The sequence below is a fragment of the Bacillus rossius genome, chromosome 17 (assembly GCF_032445375.1).
Source record: "Bacillus rossius redtenbacheri isolate Brsri chromosome 17, Brsri_v3, whole genome shotgun sequence".
Lineage (NCBI taxonomy): Eukaryota > Metazoa > Arthropoda > Insecta > Phasmatodea > Bacillidae > Bacillus > Bacillus rossius.
The window spans coordinates 40,393,465-40,409,627 of NC_086344.1; the positions used below are offsets into that span (position 1 = coordinate 40,393,465).

General features: G+C 35.1%; 1 protein-coding gene across 2 annotated transcripts in view; it reads left to right on the plus strand.

Moving 5' to 3' along the window:
* The window catches only part of LOC134541015 (uncharacterized), a 38,820-nt gene extending 23,051 nt beyond the window's left edge, over positions 1 to 15,769 (plus strand). For both annotated transcript variants that reach the window (XM_063384139.1, XM_063384140.1), the window contains exon 10: positions 5 to 15,769. In XM_063384139.1, coding sequence (XP_063240209.1) covers positions 5 to 253 — 249 coding nt within the window. In that variant the 3' untranslated portion in view covers positions 254 to 15,769. The remainder of the gene's footprint in view (positions 1 to 4) is intronic.
* The last annotated feature ends 394 nt before the right edge of the window (positions 15,770 to 16,163 follow it).

Genomic DNA, 16,163 nt, shown 5'->3' on the forward strand with positions numbered 1-16,163 from the left:
GCAGGGCGGAGCTGTGCCCCCCCAGCCCACCCGCAGCGTGGACCGCCGGGTCATGTACGGACACCAGCCGCGCTACGTGCAGCCCACCAAGTCCACGGAGAGCCTCTTGCTGCTGCAGCCCCGGCTCGGGGCGGATGCCCTGCTGTCCGACTCCAGCCTGAGCTGCGACTGCCTGGACGCCGCGGAGCAGTTCCACAACAAGGCGAGCCAGACGGACGGCAAGAGGCCCGACGCGGAGGTCACGCGCTTGTGACGCCGGGTGTAGCGTTCCCCTCCTGAACACCTGCCTGCTCTGTACATTCACCTTTACCGAGAACATGCTACGAGGTTTATGTTATAGCCGTTGCATACGGCATGCTTATTGGTCAATTTGCGTTTTGTTGTAAACGTCCTAATTTTTCGCTTGTGCAAAGTTACTCTCGCCTAAAGTGGTGAGTCCTACCTCTGCTGAGTTGCATCGGTGGGTAACTCACAATCATCTCACTTGCAGCAAGACTATAGAGCTTAAAGCTGCTACTCGTCTGGAGTGATGATGCGCCATGCGAGTCTTCTCACGTCACGGTTGGTGCGTACCGTCCTCTGACCGGCTGAGGAACTGAGACTCGTTGGCCTGCGTCCACTCCGGCTCCAAGCTCTGACACTTGCCGATTTTACCCCAATGATGTGCTTGTACGCACACATCTCTACCTGACACTTCATGTCTGTATAGACATGCGTGTATATTTAACACTCACCAGTACCAAAAAGTTGACCACCTCTTACTACCAAAAAAAATAGTGTACAGTATTTCTTTTAAATATTATTTTTAGAGGCAGACTCAATTTTAACTATCTGGTCATTGGAGTGCATTGGCTTTGTATACCATTTTGAATATGTGAAAGTTAGAGTTAAAATTAACTTACACAAAAATATCTGATTAAATTTTCCAGTTATTGAATAGCAAATTTTTAATTAAAGTATTTAAATTTTTTACTTAAAATGTAAAAAAAAAGTTACAATAATTACTATTTGAGAATTTTTAAAAACTCATAAATAACCAAATTTTCCTTAAATCTTAACAAATTTTAGCCCATTTTTTTACGTTTATATTTTATCATTATTTGTTTTGATCACTAGGATATTACAATAACTTATTTTTCATGTTGTATTACTTTTGATTTATCAATTTTATTGTGTTGTTTAATTTTTGTTACTGCTCTCTTGCAACATATATACCTTCAAAAATTACTTTATAGCTTAAAAAATGCAGTTTTACACTTTCCTATAAGCTTACGTAAAAATTAATTGGAATATAGTTAAAATAATAAACCTGCCAATCACTTAACGAGTTCTGTTACACCAAAGAAATTATGTTTTGAACACTTTTTCCACTCTCCACATTTATTTCATTAATTTAGTTTTTATGCATGCATCATTATTTTACAGCCATATCAGAAATTTGAATGTACTTAAGTTTTTTATTATTATTATTTTCTAATTAGCTATCATACCTGTAGATTGCTTTAGACCCAATATGATGTGACAAATCTTTCCGTGCATTAGAAAGGCCGGTATACTTGGGCCCATGGAAACACAAATCTTCCCTCACCCTAGGTACCCTATCACTATCAGGCTTACAGACAGCAGGAAGAACCTTCACAGTCAGGTCATACAATTGTTGGTAGTCTTCTCCTAAAATGTGCTCTTTTTGGATGTACGTACTACATAAGCTGCAACAAGAGGAGGGCATGGCTATCATGTATGCATATTATTTAGTTATTCTACATTTGTAATGATACTGCAGTAGGGAAATATGAAAGAATAGTCACATAAGGAAAGATGTAGTTTTGCTTTACAAAATAAAACCAAACTAACAAATATGTAACATTGCATTAGCAACTGTATGTACTGAAAAATTACAAAGCAACTACGTCTTATGAAATAAGGTGAAAAAAACTGTATCAGTACTAAGTATTTGTTTTCATTTGTGAGAAGTCAGAGAGAGTTATGTTGCGAAATTGACTATTTTGCTGTCTGCCCGTCATCTCACTGTTTAAAAGCTTATGTAAATAACACGTGTCTGGCTGTTTTTTCTGTAACGTCAGGCTGTCGAGAAGGTGAGGCCAATTGAGATTCGAGATTGTTAATAGAGTTCACAGTAAACCTTTCAGTTACAGGATAAACACTGATCACATTTATAGATATTGCCATAGTAATATTTATTGTTTTAATATATATACAATATATTTATATAAACTGTGTATATTGAAAAGTTGTAGATAAATAAAAGGGAGGGGGCCCGAAAAAATGATTTCCCTACCGGGCTCTTAGTTTCTCTTGACTGCGTGATGTTTACAGTCATATCCGTATTTTTTGGGACATAACTTTAGTGGATGGCTATTGCCTTGCCACCCATCAAACATAAACCTTTCATTTAAGGACTTCAAAATTATAAATTTTTTGAAGCTATCAGCTAATAATAAGTCAATGATTAAATTAAAAAAATTTCCATATATTAATTTATTCCTTAATTTTTGATGGGTAAGAGTCTTAGCTCTCGGTATACCACATTTGGTAGGAGTAATTTTGTAAAATGGAACGGAAATGCGGGACAACGGTGCTGCATCTACACAGAAATCTCGTAGACCTCAAAAAGATGGTTGACGCATGTGTAGCAACATAAATCTGTATATTGTCACTTTGGTAAATATTAGGGCACATACCAAACATATTGGTGTGCCAAATGAAATGTTAGGTTATGAAACTACCCTGGAATATTTTTGGTACACTAGAATATTCCTAGTAAAAAGTAATCCTAAGTTTTAAATTACCTAAAAAATACTTGGATTTATAATGATTATAACACAATGGTCTTGGTAGCATTGTGGTAAGGTGTGCACTTTGAAAGTATCAGGTATGAGAATCATGTCATGTCAATAGTTTTGAATTTTTTTTTATTATTATTACAATATACTATTATATACTAATAATGTTGAATCAGTTTGTAGGAAGTATTTATCTACTGATTTCAGTCGTTCAAGAAAAAAAAACACAAATATATTCTTAGTGTTATTTATTAAAAATATTTCAGGTCAATATTTTAGTCTGGAAACTTTAAAGTATTAACTGTTTAATGAATTTTAACAAGATGGCCAATATTTTAATATAATTCCTTGTCGAAAATCAAGTCCTAACTGGGATGTATTGGACTGTAACTTTTAGTTGAAAAATACTTCAAATACCATGTTCATAATGCTTTGTAGAGGTCCAGCAAAATGTTAAAATTCTTTGATGCCTTGTTTGTCCCAACACAATTTATCTGGCTAGTAAATTAAGGGAATTTTTAAATTTGCTATTATATATTCAAGTTTACAAAATGTATTTGAGGATAGTTTCACTACTACGTATAAAGTTTACTTTGGCACACAACTTCGGCTTTTGGCTACAGCAGTTTCAGCATGCATGCGCATTCCACTTTCAATCTGTTAGATTTTCGTTGTGTAATGCTGCTTATTTCAGTGCATTTCTAATGCATGCTAAACTTTCACCCTCAACATGCCTAAAGAAGTATAACCTCAAAAATGATAGTACTATCATATTAATCATAATTATAGTTAGGTTTTTAAAAGGGGAATAATTTTTACTTTACTGCCCTATAATTAAAACATTACATATATTTATCCCACTTGGCGTTGTTTTAAAGAATTTTATGTTCAATTCGATGTCCTAGTTTCATATTATAACTAAGTTTATTTGCAAAATGAGCTCACATGAATTTGCTCGTTACTGAAGTTAGATGTTTACACATCACTGATGACAACTGCAAGACTCACTCTTAACTGAAACAGATGCTACAAAAGTTTCCTAATTATCAACATTCTTTATAATGGGAATACTTTTTTCTTTTACCTGAAATAGGTTTTAGAATTACCTTGTTTGTATGTCTTATTGAAGTAGAAATTTTATATTTCCCCATTGTGAGATTTTTTAAATATTTGCATTCTGCTTTTAGCAGTTACCTACGTCACTCACTTGACAGACGCATTAGTGTTACTGCACAAGTTGATTAGTGTGTTAGTGTTCGCATCGGTAGATGCACATAGAGCAGGCAGGGGTTTCAAAAGTGTTTTGTTAAAGCAAAATGACAATGCCTATTATTTTGTTTTGTATTGCAGAGCAAGCGGTATTGTACTTAACCTACTTGTGATACAGCTGTAAGCCATATTCAATATTCTTTGTAATCTTTGTTACCAGTTTGTATGTTTGTTGGTTTGTTTTTGGTGATGGGCAAAATGTTGTTCGAAATATTTTTTCCTCAAACAAATGCTATGTTAATATATATTTTTAAATGTGTTTTTGAATGATGTTTTACATTATGTAATTGAAGAGTACAAAATATTTATTTTGTTTTGTAATACGTAGTTTGTTTTTGCGGGGATTAGCTGTGGCTCTTTCTGACTCGCTGGCAAGAAACTGTGACCTTGGCACCAAATGAGAGTTTTTAAACACCAAAGATATTTTGTGCAAAATTAGTTAAAATCTTATTTGAAGATTCTGTACAAAACCTTCCATCTTGCAGTGTCTAAAGTCCAACAAGTTATGAAGGGATAACATCAGGCTTGTATAAAAAATATATATTAAAATTGAAATACCAATATATTTGCAAATATTACAAAAATTCATCTTATAAGTTATTTCCAGGTACATTGAGCTCAGCTCCATGCAAATATATATATATATAAACTATTTCCTACTGTAAATAGGAATACCTTTTATCTAAATAGGTACATCTTATTTAAAGTAATAAAGTCAGTTAAGTTCAGATGGTTCCAAAATTCACTAAAATTAACCCCAATAATCGTTTTACATGAATGCATATTTCATACTTCTGAAAAACTCTAACATCATTCTCCAACCTAAACAGAAATATCAACCATTTAATAGGTTTATTTATTTAACAATAAACACCAAAAATAATCCTACAATTTACAGTATATAAAAAAATTATTTCTTGTTTATGTCGATTCCAATTGTGTATCTAGCCGGTCACTCTTGTACACCTCCATGCCATGTGTGACGTAAACTGTAGCATATCAGTTTCATGCCTGAACCACTATATCGTTGGTTAAGTTTGCTATTGCTTAAAGTCATCAAATAATTATAACAAATTTCTTGCCTTCTTCATGCAACTATCCACAAAGTAAGTAATATGATAAAAATGAAACAGTTTGCACGGTTGCGTGTTGGAGAGTTGCAGCAAGTATTAGCATGTTGACTCCTCTTAAGTCATGTCACTGTGTCATGTCTCTGTTCGTCATCGCTGTGGGCTTGCATTTATCGATATTCCCTCCGTCGGATATTCTTCAGAAGCAGAATCTCTCGTGATTTATTAGTGGCAGCTTGGTATGAATACTATAGAATTGCATGCTGTTTTCTAGTCATAAGTTTCCAAAAGAATGTATATTGTACAGAATTGATGGAGTATGAGGTTACTAGGCTAAGAAGCTTCGGATACTATTGTAACTTTGCTGTAGAGTGGTCTATCTGCCAGAAGCCTTAACAAGGACATGTGTGTGGTTAGTAAAGTCTGGTTTCAGCTCTGCACTTCCCGTGATGGGGGTTATATTCTGTCACGACCCAACTTGCCTATCAGGGGTCTTCAAATAAGTCTCAGCCGTGACTGTAACCTTTTTAATGTTTATCATGACCCCTCCATCCTTAACGTAATCCTCCCTTCACATTTTGGATTTTTGTTAGTTGAAATGTTATCAATGACCCGAAACCCATATCTGGCCAATTACTTATGGTGTCACTAAGAGCACAAATCCTACTAACCATTAGATACATAGAGACCTGAAAAGTAGCAATAACTATAATGCTAATAATGATTCTATTTTCAACATTTTCAAATGAAAAATTTTAATTTTGGCATTTTAGATTGAAAACAGCTATTTATAATGCTTCTGACATGTTTTCAAGGATTTTATTATTTTCCTTCTTTATGTTATACATCAATATTAAAAATTTATTGTAATCAATTAATTTACATAAATTTTTAGTGTTACAGGCATAATTTTTGTAGACACTGTGGTTATTTGATTTCATCATTTTACTGCCATCTTTAAAAACTGGGATGACTGACATGCTTTTTTTAAAGTTAGCCAACAAATAAAGAAAGATTATCTTGTGCTTGAAAAAAAAATTTGTTGGGTTTTACATTTTTCAATTTTTTGAGTTAATGTTTTTGTAATATTTATAGAACATTGATTAAATTTGTACTCATATATTTATTTATGCCCATCACCTTTTGGTTGAAGAAATTGGCTTCCTAAGACATTTTGAGATATTTTGTTGGTCATGCTCAAATAGGTAAAAACTAATTTCTAATGAAAATTTCAATTCAAAATACACAGTGGTTGATTTTTTATTTAATTTTTTTGTATGTGCTGCAGCGCACTATTCAGAAGACATGCAGGCAGGCGATTGAATGTCGTACGGACATCACCAGAGCTGAAATGGTGCACATATCTAAGTGGACTGAGCAGATTATATAAAACTTCATTCTTTCTGAATTTTTTTAGATGCCACACCTTTATATTCATTAAATATTTTACAATAACAACTTAGAATCCTGGCAATCATTTTCGATGACCTGTACTTAAAGCACAAACATTCAATAATCATAGACATGTTCGTGGACCTGATGAAGAGTTGTGGTTGTTGTCTTGGACCCTTGCAAGGTTGGCTTCTGAACTGGCTGTGCTTCTGTTGTGGAAACAATTAATACTGTGACATTGTCAGTTACGTGCTGCAGACGCCTGCCTGTCTGGAAGCCGCTGCAGCATTGTCTTAATGCTCTTGCAGCTCGGAAGAACAACCTCCTGTCAGATTTTCAACATTATTCTTGTGGCCACAAGCTAGCTAACCATGAGCAGATGTGTCAGCAGATGTTAATCAGTCATAATAGTTAGGAAATTTCCTTCACAGTTAAGCTTTTACGAAAAGTACTTCAGAAATTATGATTTAAGATTAGTTTTGGCAAATATTTTAATTTCTGTACGTTTCTAGAACATTAAGTGATTTTAGCTAGAACAGATTCTCTTCAGAAGTATAGTCAACCATTTTCTTCATGGTAGTTTTTCTTTGTTTTGTGACTCTTCAAGAAGGAAAGTTGATCTGTTCGCACCTCACATATTGTAGTCCCATAGTGTGTGTGCTGTTTGCTTCTAACAGTGTGAAAGTCAGTCATTTTTCTGATTACTTCAAGAAAATGAGTATATTTTAGTGTTCAACCATGAATTGTGCAAATTTTGTGTAGTATGGAATGGAAAGTTTCGGTAGTGTTTCAGGACAGTGTTCTATAGTGTTTGTACAGACCACCTTCACCTATTATTAATGACCTTTCTTGACATTTGGTATCTCTGCATGAAACACTGGTGCTCTCTCACTGTATTTAGATATTTTTTTTTTTTTTGCTACCAGTTACTTTATCAATGTCGTCGTGTCCTTGTGCATTTCATTTTCTCCTTAAATCTTCTCCAGAACTACTTACGTAATAATGTTATTACTTGAGTAAGTAAAAATATCCTTATATTTATTGTTAATAAATTTGGAAATATTGTGCTGTTATTACTTTTCAATGATTGTTAATTTTAGCATTTTGTGTGTATATGTTTATTTTTTCCAATGGAAGAAAGAGGGTTCCTACTCAAAAATCTCATTAGATGTGCCTCTGATATCAGTTATATTAAACTTTAAACGGATGTTATGAAATAATTTTTTACCCATGCACAAGGCTGTGACCGTGTGTGCGGACTCAGCGAAGTGAATTGCTGCCAACTTCGTGAGTTGCTCCCCGCGTCTTCCCTGGCTCGCTCTCAGGTGTTCTCTGTGCTTCGTACGGCCTCGCTTCACGTTCTGGCTCGTGTGGTTACGCCTGTCGTACGTCCTTCGTCTAGTCCAGGTCCACTTGAGCCCGGTGTTCAACCAGGGGCCATCGAGATGTTACCAAGTTCACAGGTGCAAAGTGTGTGTGAAGAGGTCGTGACTCCCGCAACATCTTGAATGTTTCGCACCATGGAGTGCATGCACAAGAGGTAGTGCACCACTGCCCAAGTGCAGAGTGGAAGGGTGCCTTAGTTTAAGTTTATAGAAAACTTTTTTTTTTGGGCAGTTGGCAGTGAGGATGACTGTTTGGAATATCAGTCTTTTTTGTTACAAAGGTAAAAAATAATTGTAAACACTGGCATTTCATGTTTACTGTGTAGAACTCTGTGACCACGTAGTTTCCTGTTTGGTAGAAACAGTCATTGAATCCTTAAATGCACATTTTTGTGACATATTTTCTCATTATACATATTAATATATTTAATAATATACGTTAAATTATTCCTGTCTGTGAAGCTATGGACAATAAATTTAACAACTTGCTAAGTATTTAAAGTTACTTACGTGTTTGGCTAATGTAGTCATACACATTACATTTAATGAACGTTTCCTGGAGGAGTTGTGTATGAGGTTTTTCTCACTGCATTGGCCAAATAGGCAAACCTCATTTCTCCACTATTTGTCTTTTTTCAATTTATTTTAAATAAGTTGTTGAGAATTATGTTCTGCATGTCCCTCCAAGGCTTATGGATAGTCTGCATTTCACAAGGATGAAAGTCACAACCACAACCCAAACAGTTTCGAAGTTTACTAAAAAATAAAGTTATGTAATTTTAGGTCTTTATAATAAATAATAGTTTTTTTTTTCTAGGAGATTAAGTTTGGGTTAGGTTATTGTAACTTAGATGAAAGGTTGGTTAGGTTAGGGTAGGTTAGCATTATATAAAAAAACTCTATATAAATCCTTGCCACATGGTGTTTTTTCACGAGTGATCTGCAAACTTCTGAGAACTTCGGAACTGTTCATGTGTGGCTCTCATCTGTGAAACGTAGACTTCTCAAGGCTCAACAACTCACATTTCTCTATGGAACACAATTATAATATAGCAAACCTTGAAACATCAAGGATAAAAAATATGAATTTGTAGTCCCTGTAACTCCTAAATTATCTGGTGTTGATTTATATTTTAATTTAAGTTCTGAGAGTTAAAGGTTTGTTTGAAAATTGAATTACTTTACAGTAAAAGATAAGTGTATGTATTTATTGTCATAGTATCATTATTATTTTCATTAAAGATTTAAACTTTAAGAGTTGCTAAGTATGCATATTGTCACAATTGGCAAATACTCAATGCCGCACACTCATACTGTACAGCAAGGAGAAACTCGGAAACCATGGACACAGGCGCTGCCTCCCGAGAGTTGTTCTTAACTGTTACGAAAAGTAGAGGGACATTCAAATTTAACCTGGACTCTTATGGTGGGTTTTCTGTTGATTTACGTGCTCTGCAATCACTCTGCAGGCTTGTATAGTTATGACAAATATTGTGTTACGTAAACTTTTTTTATTTTCATTTTGTAATTTATATATAGTTTCTAGCATGGTTACACTAGAACAATTATACTGTGCTACATGGAGAAATTTGCTCTCACAACAAAAAAAAATGTTTCCAGTTGGTATGAATTAATTGTTTTAAATATTTCATACTATAGTGACAGGAATTTCAAAAGAATGCTAAGTATATTGTTTAGAAACTTTTTTTACTTTAACCCAATGTTGGGACTTCTGCATATGTGATAGAAATAAATAAATTGGCGCATGTAACTCACCTGAAGGATGGGTTTTGCCCCCTCCCCTCTCACAAGAATGTTTATAATATACAAAAAGTTTTATAAACTGTAGGATTAACATTGAAAATTATTAATTTTTGTTTAGTTAATTTATTTTATGAAAATTGGTGGTGATTAGCTTGAATTTTTTTTTTGACACAAAAAGACTGGTGGGTATATTATTAGATAAAAATAAGGGTGGGAAACTAGCTGACCAAGACTGAACTATTGTGGTATGTGGGTAAGTCGACATATGAAGGTTAGAGGTAGGAGGTGTAACACCCCTCGTGCCTCAAAATAGAATTATTTGGAATTAATTAAAAGAGCCTTGGAAACAAGCTGGAAAAAAAATACGTTAAATGAAATGATTTACCAGAGGCGACACGAGGTGGGAACAAACACAATTTAGGAACTTCCTGTAACAAGCAAAGGGGAAGTTGGGGGATCGTTATAATCAATAAAATAAAAACTACACGATTAACTTGATCTATAGTTTCCCTGTTTTATTTGCCCGGATGAATATCATGTTTCAATTATTTTAACATACATACAAAAGATTTAACAATTTTCCAAGATTAACAAAAGGAACACGAAATTGGGGCCGGCCCGGCTTACTGAGAATAATTTACATTTTTAGTTTGAACTATAAACATTTGCATTATGAGTTCTACACCCAAAGTTGGATGGATCCGATGATTACATTGATAATAAGTTCTATTTGTTTTACATTTTCCTTGGGAAAAACACTGGTCGCTGGTGGGTTGGTCGTCCGCTTAAAATAGTTCGTAGCTTGGTAAGGGGGAAATGTTGAATTTACATTACCACCCGGGGTCTTCAAACGATCACTTCGGGTGGTAGAAAAGTTTCTTCTAATGTTTCTTCCCACGGAACAGGGAAGGGGGGGAGGCCACGAGATGAGAGCATCAATCTCTCCCGGTCATCGAAACCTGTCTGCAACAGTCCAAATCAAAACTGATTAGAACTGGTATACAGGCAGTCTATGGGGCAGAAAATGCCCGGAAAAAAAATTTAAAGGGAAAAAGGAGGGTTCGCGAATTATCACTCACCAAAACAGGGGAGTTGCCCAGCACGCTGCAGTCGTGGAGTCAGCCAGGCTCGGGAGCTCGCGAATTGCGCGGCAGGACGCGGATGATTTCTTCATAATAATAAATTTCAAAGAGAAAAATTTCTAAGGCAAATAACTAAACTATGCAGACAGACTAATCTACTAAAATGGACTTGAGGGATAGCATCCCTTATACAAGGCGACTACATATTCGTTAACGGTCGGATGAAATCTAGCCGATTCGCCGATACTCGATGGAGGTCTGTCTGCAGCCGCGACGCGAGTTGATCTGTGTCGCGGCAGGACGCGTCTCGTAATTAAAAGTACCCACCGGCTCTAACAGGTGGAAGGGGGGGTGTCTGGGCCGCCGAAAAATACCGAACTTGCCCGAACGCGGGCGGAAAAAAAACTCTAGCAGGAGTCTTGAAGTTGGCCACACTGGGTGACAGTAGTGATATCTGTCGGAGAGGTCTGAGTTGAAAACAATCGACTCGCGCACGGCGTCCATATAACTCAAGGGGAAGCAAGTGCTGCTCTCTGGCGCCCTAGAGGGTAGGCAAGCGGAGAAGTTCGCGACTTAGTCGCTAGGTGGTGCTTGTGATCAGTTTTGGCGCACTCGCTTTTGCGAGAAGACCTTGAGAACGGTCACTGGTGTCCAGGGGGTTACGACCGGTCATTGGTCTTACTTGGAACTGAGAAGGGGGGGAGGTGGGGTAAAATGCAACGCTGATGGGAAACTACGCCCGTCGTGGCTACAGAGGGGCGAATATAACACTACGACGTGATGAAAAAGGCGAATCTCAGCTCGTCTCTGCGAACTGGTCGCCTGCAAGCTACAAGCTTGCCTATGCAGTTAGGGTCACGAAGAGAAATAATATTACAGGCTTGAGGCGTGACTGAAGGCGGGGGAAATGGTAAGCTGTCTGCTAGTCAGGGATTAGGCCAGCAGAATATCCGATACGCCGATGGGAAAGGGGCTCCAGAGCACTGAGACAAAGTTTAACTCAGAGGAGTACACCAGACTAACAAATTAAAATTACACTATAGTAGAGCAAATAAAATTTCCACACAAAAGTTTAAAATCATCATAAAAATTTAAAATATATTGTGTCGAATTTACAAATTAACGGCACAGAGGTGACAAAGCGTTGACTAGAATTATTGTGGTTAATTGGTTATGTTTGATGCAAAGAAATCATTTTTGAAGCTCACAGCCAAATTTCAAATTATAAGTAATAGGGCAAATTTCTTCAAATTAATGATAATCGCTCTTCACTAATAGTGTTTTAAATCTTGTTACTATAGATATTTTGACACCTTGTTATACATTCAAATGAACCAAAAACAAAGTGCAGAAACAGTATGAATTCATAGGCCTTCTCATGAATTGTTTGAATTTCAATATCCAAATGTCCAAGATCTGTGACAAAGTACACTGTTCTAATTATTACTATTATTTTCATTTCATTATAAATAATATATATTCAAATATGTTAAACTAGAGGGTTGAATGGAAGAACGTGCGAGAGGCACCAAAAATATTTATAAATTAATTTAATTGTCATTCCAAAAATATTTATTTAAAAACAACTGTAAGATTTTATCATGGTTATTATTTAGGTTTTGTTAACTTTCAAAAACACTAAACATATGGTACTCAATTTCAAAATTAATAATTGGGTGAAAAATTATAATAAAATTCTATAATTGTTAATTAATATTTTTACAGTTACCATTGCAAGGATGTGTGTTTCTTAGTTTAACAATGTAACAAATATATATTAAATTTAATTATCAAAGTACTTATTGAAGGTTAAACTAATTCTGCGATCTACATTGCAATGTCTCCAACATTTTCAGTAAAAGTCTCCTTAGCACCGTAAAAACGTTTTTTCTTATAGTACCTATTGTACCTAGAATTTTTAACCAAACTATTTATAACTTTCATAACCTCTTAGACAAACTAGCTTAATAACCAGTGATGTTACAAAACCAATAAATATTTATCCTTCAGAACTTTATGTATCTCGTATAGATCATGCAATAATTTTACTATATACAGCCTTCATCAGAAAATTTTTTCTAATATGACACAATATGATATAGAATTCTTCTAGACATGATAATTATAAGTGTCATATATTGCAACTTAGTATTTGATTTCATATACACTTTGTTCATTTTAAGATATCCCAACTGATTTAATCATTGTGACAAACACTGCAAGAACACACACATGTTCAAAACTGGCTAGAAACAACAAGTATGAATATTAATAGGTTTAGTATCATTGACGTCTAATTGTTATAGTATTTAATTAAGTATTTTTGATTTTATATTAATATTTCTATTTAATTAATTTTGTGATCATTTATAACTACATTCACCAGACCTAATGAAGTCGAAAAACCAGTTGTACAAATCAGTTTAAATAAATATACTACAATTTTCTTGATATTCACTAAATTTCACTACTGTTGCAAATCAGCTTGAATGCTAGTTACGAAACAACTATCGCTAGGAGCCCTGTTTGCAGTGGTTTCCATGATTTCCAGTGTGTGTCCAGTATTGACTTATATAGTACTTGCAGTCAGTATTAAGAGTTTAAACCAAAGCTTTTGTTTTTTCTCTCCTGTATAATAATTTGTTAGGAAGTTAGAAGTTTTGTTACACCAACAATTAGTTTGCTGGAACATGGATTAGCACGGTCAATGTTAGTTACCATGGTTTCATTTTTTAAATGTAAAAAAAATGAGCCAAAGTACGATGATTACATCTGTTTTCTGCATAACTAGTGCAAAGCCTCCTAGATCTGTTGAGCATTTTTGAAGTAATGGTGTATAGCACCAATAAAAATTGCTGGTAGAATATCACTAATATTGGAGATCTCAGTAGTAAAATGCCACAATTACCATGGAAAATTTTCAGGAATGAATAATTAGACATTTGAAGAATACCTTGCCTTTTTTGTAAAGTATCCTTTTGTTTGTTAGTATTTGTTTACGTAGACTATTGCCGGTGCCTCGGAGTGGTAAGCTACGCGGGCGTGGTGGCCGGACTACTGCACACTATCAGTCCACCAACAAGCTGCTAGTGTCGTCATTAGGATAATGGTGTGTAGAGCAGGAATAACAGTGCATTTGAAACAATTAACCTTTCCAAAACCATTTCACCTACTTGTGTAGTTAAATATAGACTCCGTCAGGGCAACATATATCAAGCAATCGGAACTAAAGTAATTAATTAATTAATTAATTTGAAGTACCTTGAAATTATATTTATAATCAAATTGTATTCATCAGACACCAGAGTATGTGTTTAGGATTAAGGAAATCCTATATTGACAGAGTTATTGTAACAATATTTTGCTTTATTTTGTTTTCTTTTTAAAACATTTGTTTACACACTTCAGTTAAGTGGCAGTGTTAAAGTGATGTGTTCAACGAAGAGCTAGACTATGAAGGTAGTTACAGTAGTTGCATATATTTGCAAAGCAAGCAAACAGAGAGGGAAACATGAATGTCTCGTAGAAGTATAGCAGAACCTCATTAATTCTATCCTACAACTTACCCTCAATGATTAAGAGGAACAAATAAACAGGAAAAAAAAAATGCCTGTCAGATAATCGAAGAGCTAAAACTAAGCAGTAAACATTTTAGAACTTAATATTTGATTCCGTTAGAGAATTACTGGCAGCATTACTGCACATAATCATGACTTCTGTACGTGGTGGTTATACTAATCAGAAGGTATGCTGTGTATCCAGAGGGGGTTGGGTGACCCACCCCGGGCCCTCCCCCAGAATCAAAAAGCCCCTCTCCAAAGGGGCCAGTTTGCTCTTGCAAAGTCGTAGCAGTGAAATGGGAATGCTAAATGTTAACCCAAGGCCTCCCACAAGAATCCTGCAGCTCTTCGCCTGTACTGTGTTGTATTGTATTGTATTGTATTGTTTTGTTTTTTTCTAAATTCTGTGGCTGTGCAGTTGGGTACAAGCCCAGGGGCAAGCATTTCACTTTTCATCCAGCACATTCCACACCCTTATCGTCCTCACTACCAGCTAGTTATTTCCCTTTCGTAACAATCTTGCTCAAGTTCTCCCGTATACTTCCAGGTTTGTGATTGAAACCACCAGACTTGTGTTATAGACTATACAATATTTGTCAGGGTTTCTGCAGGAGGAATGTTGTAATAAGAAATCGTAAGAAAACTACTTAATTTTTTTTTAAATTGCAACCCGGTGGACTTACGGGTTTGACCAGACTGCAAGCTATTAAGGTGGAAACGAGGAAGGGAGGGGAAGGAATCGCTCAGCTGTACGGCGGCGCAAGAAGCATATGCTTCAAAATAACTAATAAAATGGTTCTATGACTGAGCACATTAACTAACATTGGTATTACTTAATTTTTTTGTAATTATGTAGATACCATAAATTAAATAAAACTCAGTTTATTTTACGTAAAATGCTGTTTTAGTCGTATTATAACTTTGCGAAGCTAAAAAGTATTTTAACATCCATAGTTTTGGCTATCTGAAATTGTGTTCCTGTATTTTATCTCATGTGAGAGGTACAAGTGATCTTGTACCTGCCAGTGGAAAGTTCACTGAATCACTTATGCTGACCTTGTTTGCAATACAGCCAATGTATTAGATTAGTGAGTTTAATACATGACTGCTATGAGTTTTCTTGTTGAATTAATATTTTTATACTTTATTTTTACCACCTCTTGGTAGTTGATGATTTTCAATTATAATTGTTAAACAGCTGTGTGTGCAAAATTTGTGTATTTGGAAGAACACCAAAGATTATATCTTGCTGAATGTAATTTGTTATTACCAAAGATGTGTTACTCATTTCGTTTTGAATGTAGCTTGTGATCATGGCACAAATTCAGCTGAGAATAATGTTAATATGAATGAAATATTTCAAAGCTGATATTTATGTAGTAATGTCATATGTTATTTAAAATGTCATAAAAATTTTAGAAAAATAAAATTATTAATATTTTATGCCTGATATTGTTTTCTTGTCCAAGTGTACATATCAGATATAGTCTTTTGTTGTGCATTTGGCGCATCTGTGTTCAACGTGTTTGTAAGAGTTGCTACCTTTGATGAATGTAGATTATTTTTCCTTGACTATAGAAGGAATCATCACTTTCCAATTTTATTGACATCAAATTGTATAAACGGAAATAAATTGAAACGAGCAACAAGTGAGAAGCACGGTACCTTGGTCCTGCATTTCACACATTTTATTTTATTTATTAAATTATTTTCTTTGGGACCTGCAAAATTTGTGTTATTATTTGACGAGACACTTGAATGCTCCTCGTCACCAGATCCTGTGTGGTTCAACATGCGCTACAGAACTAGAAGCCAAACACAAACGCCTAGTAACATC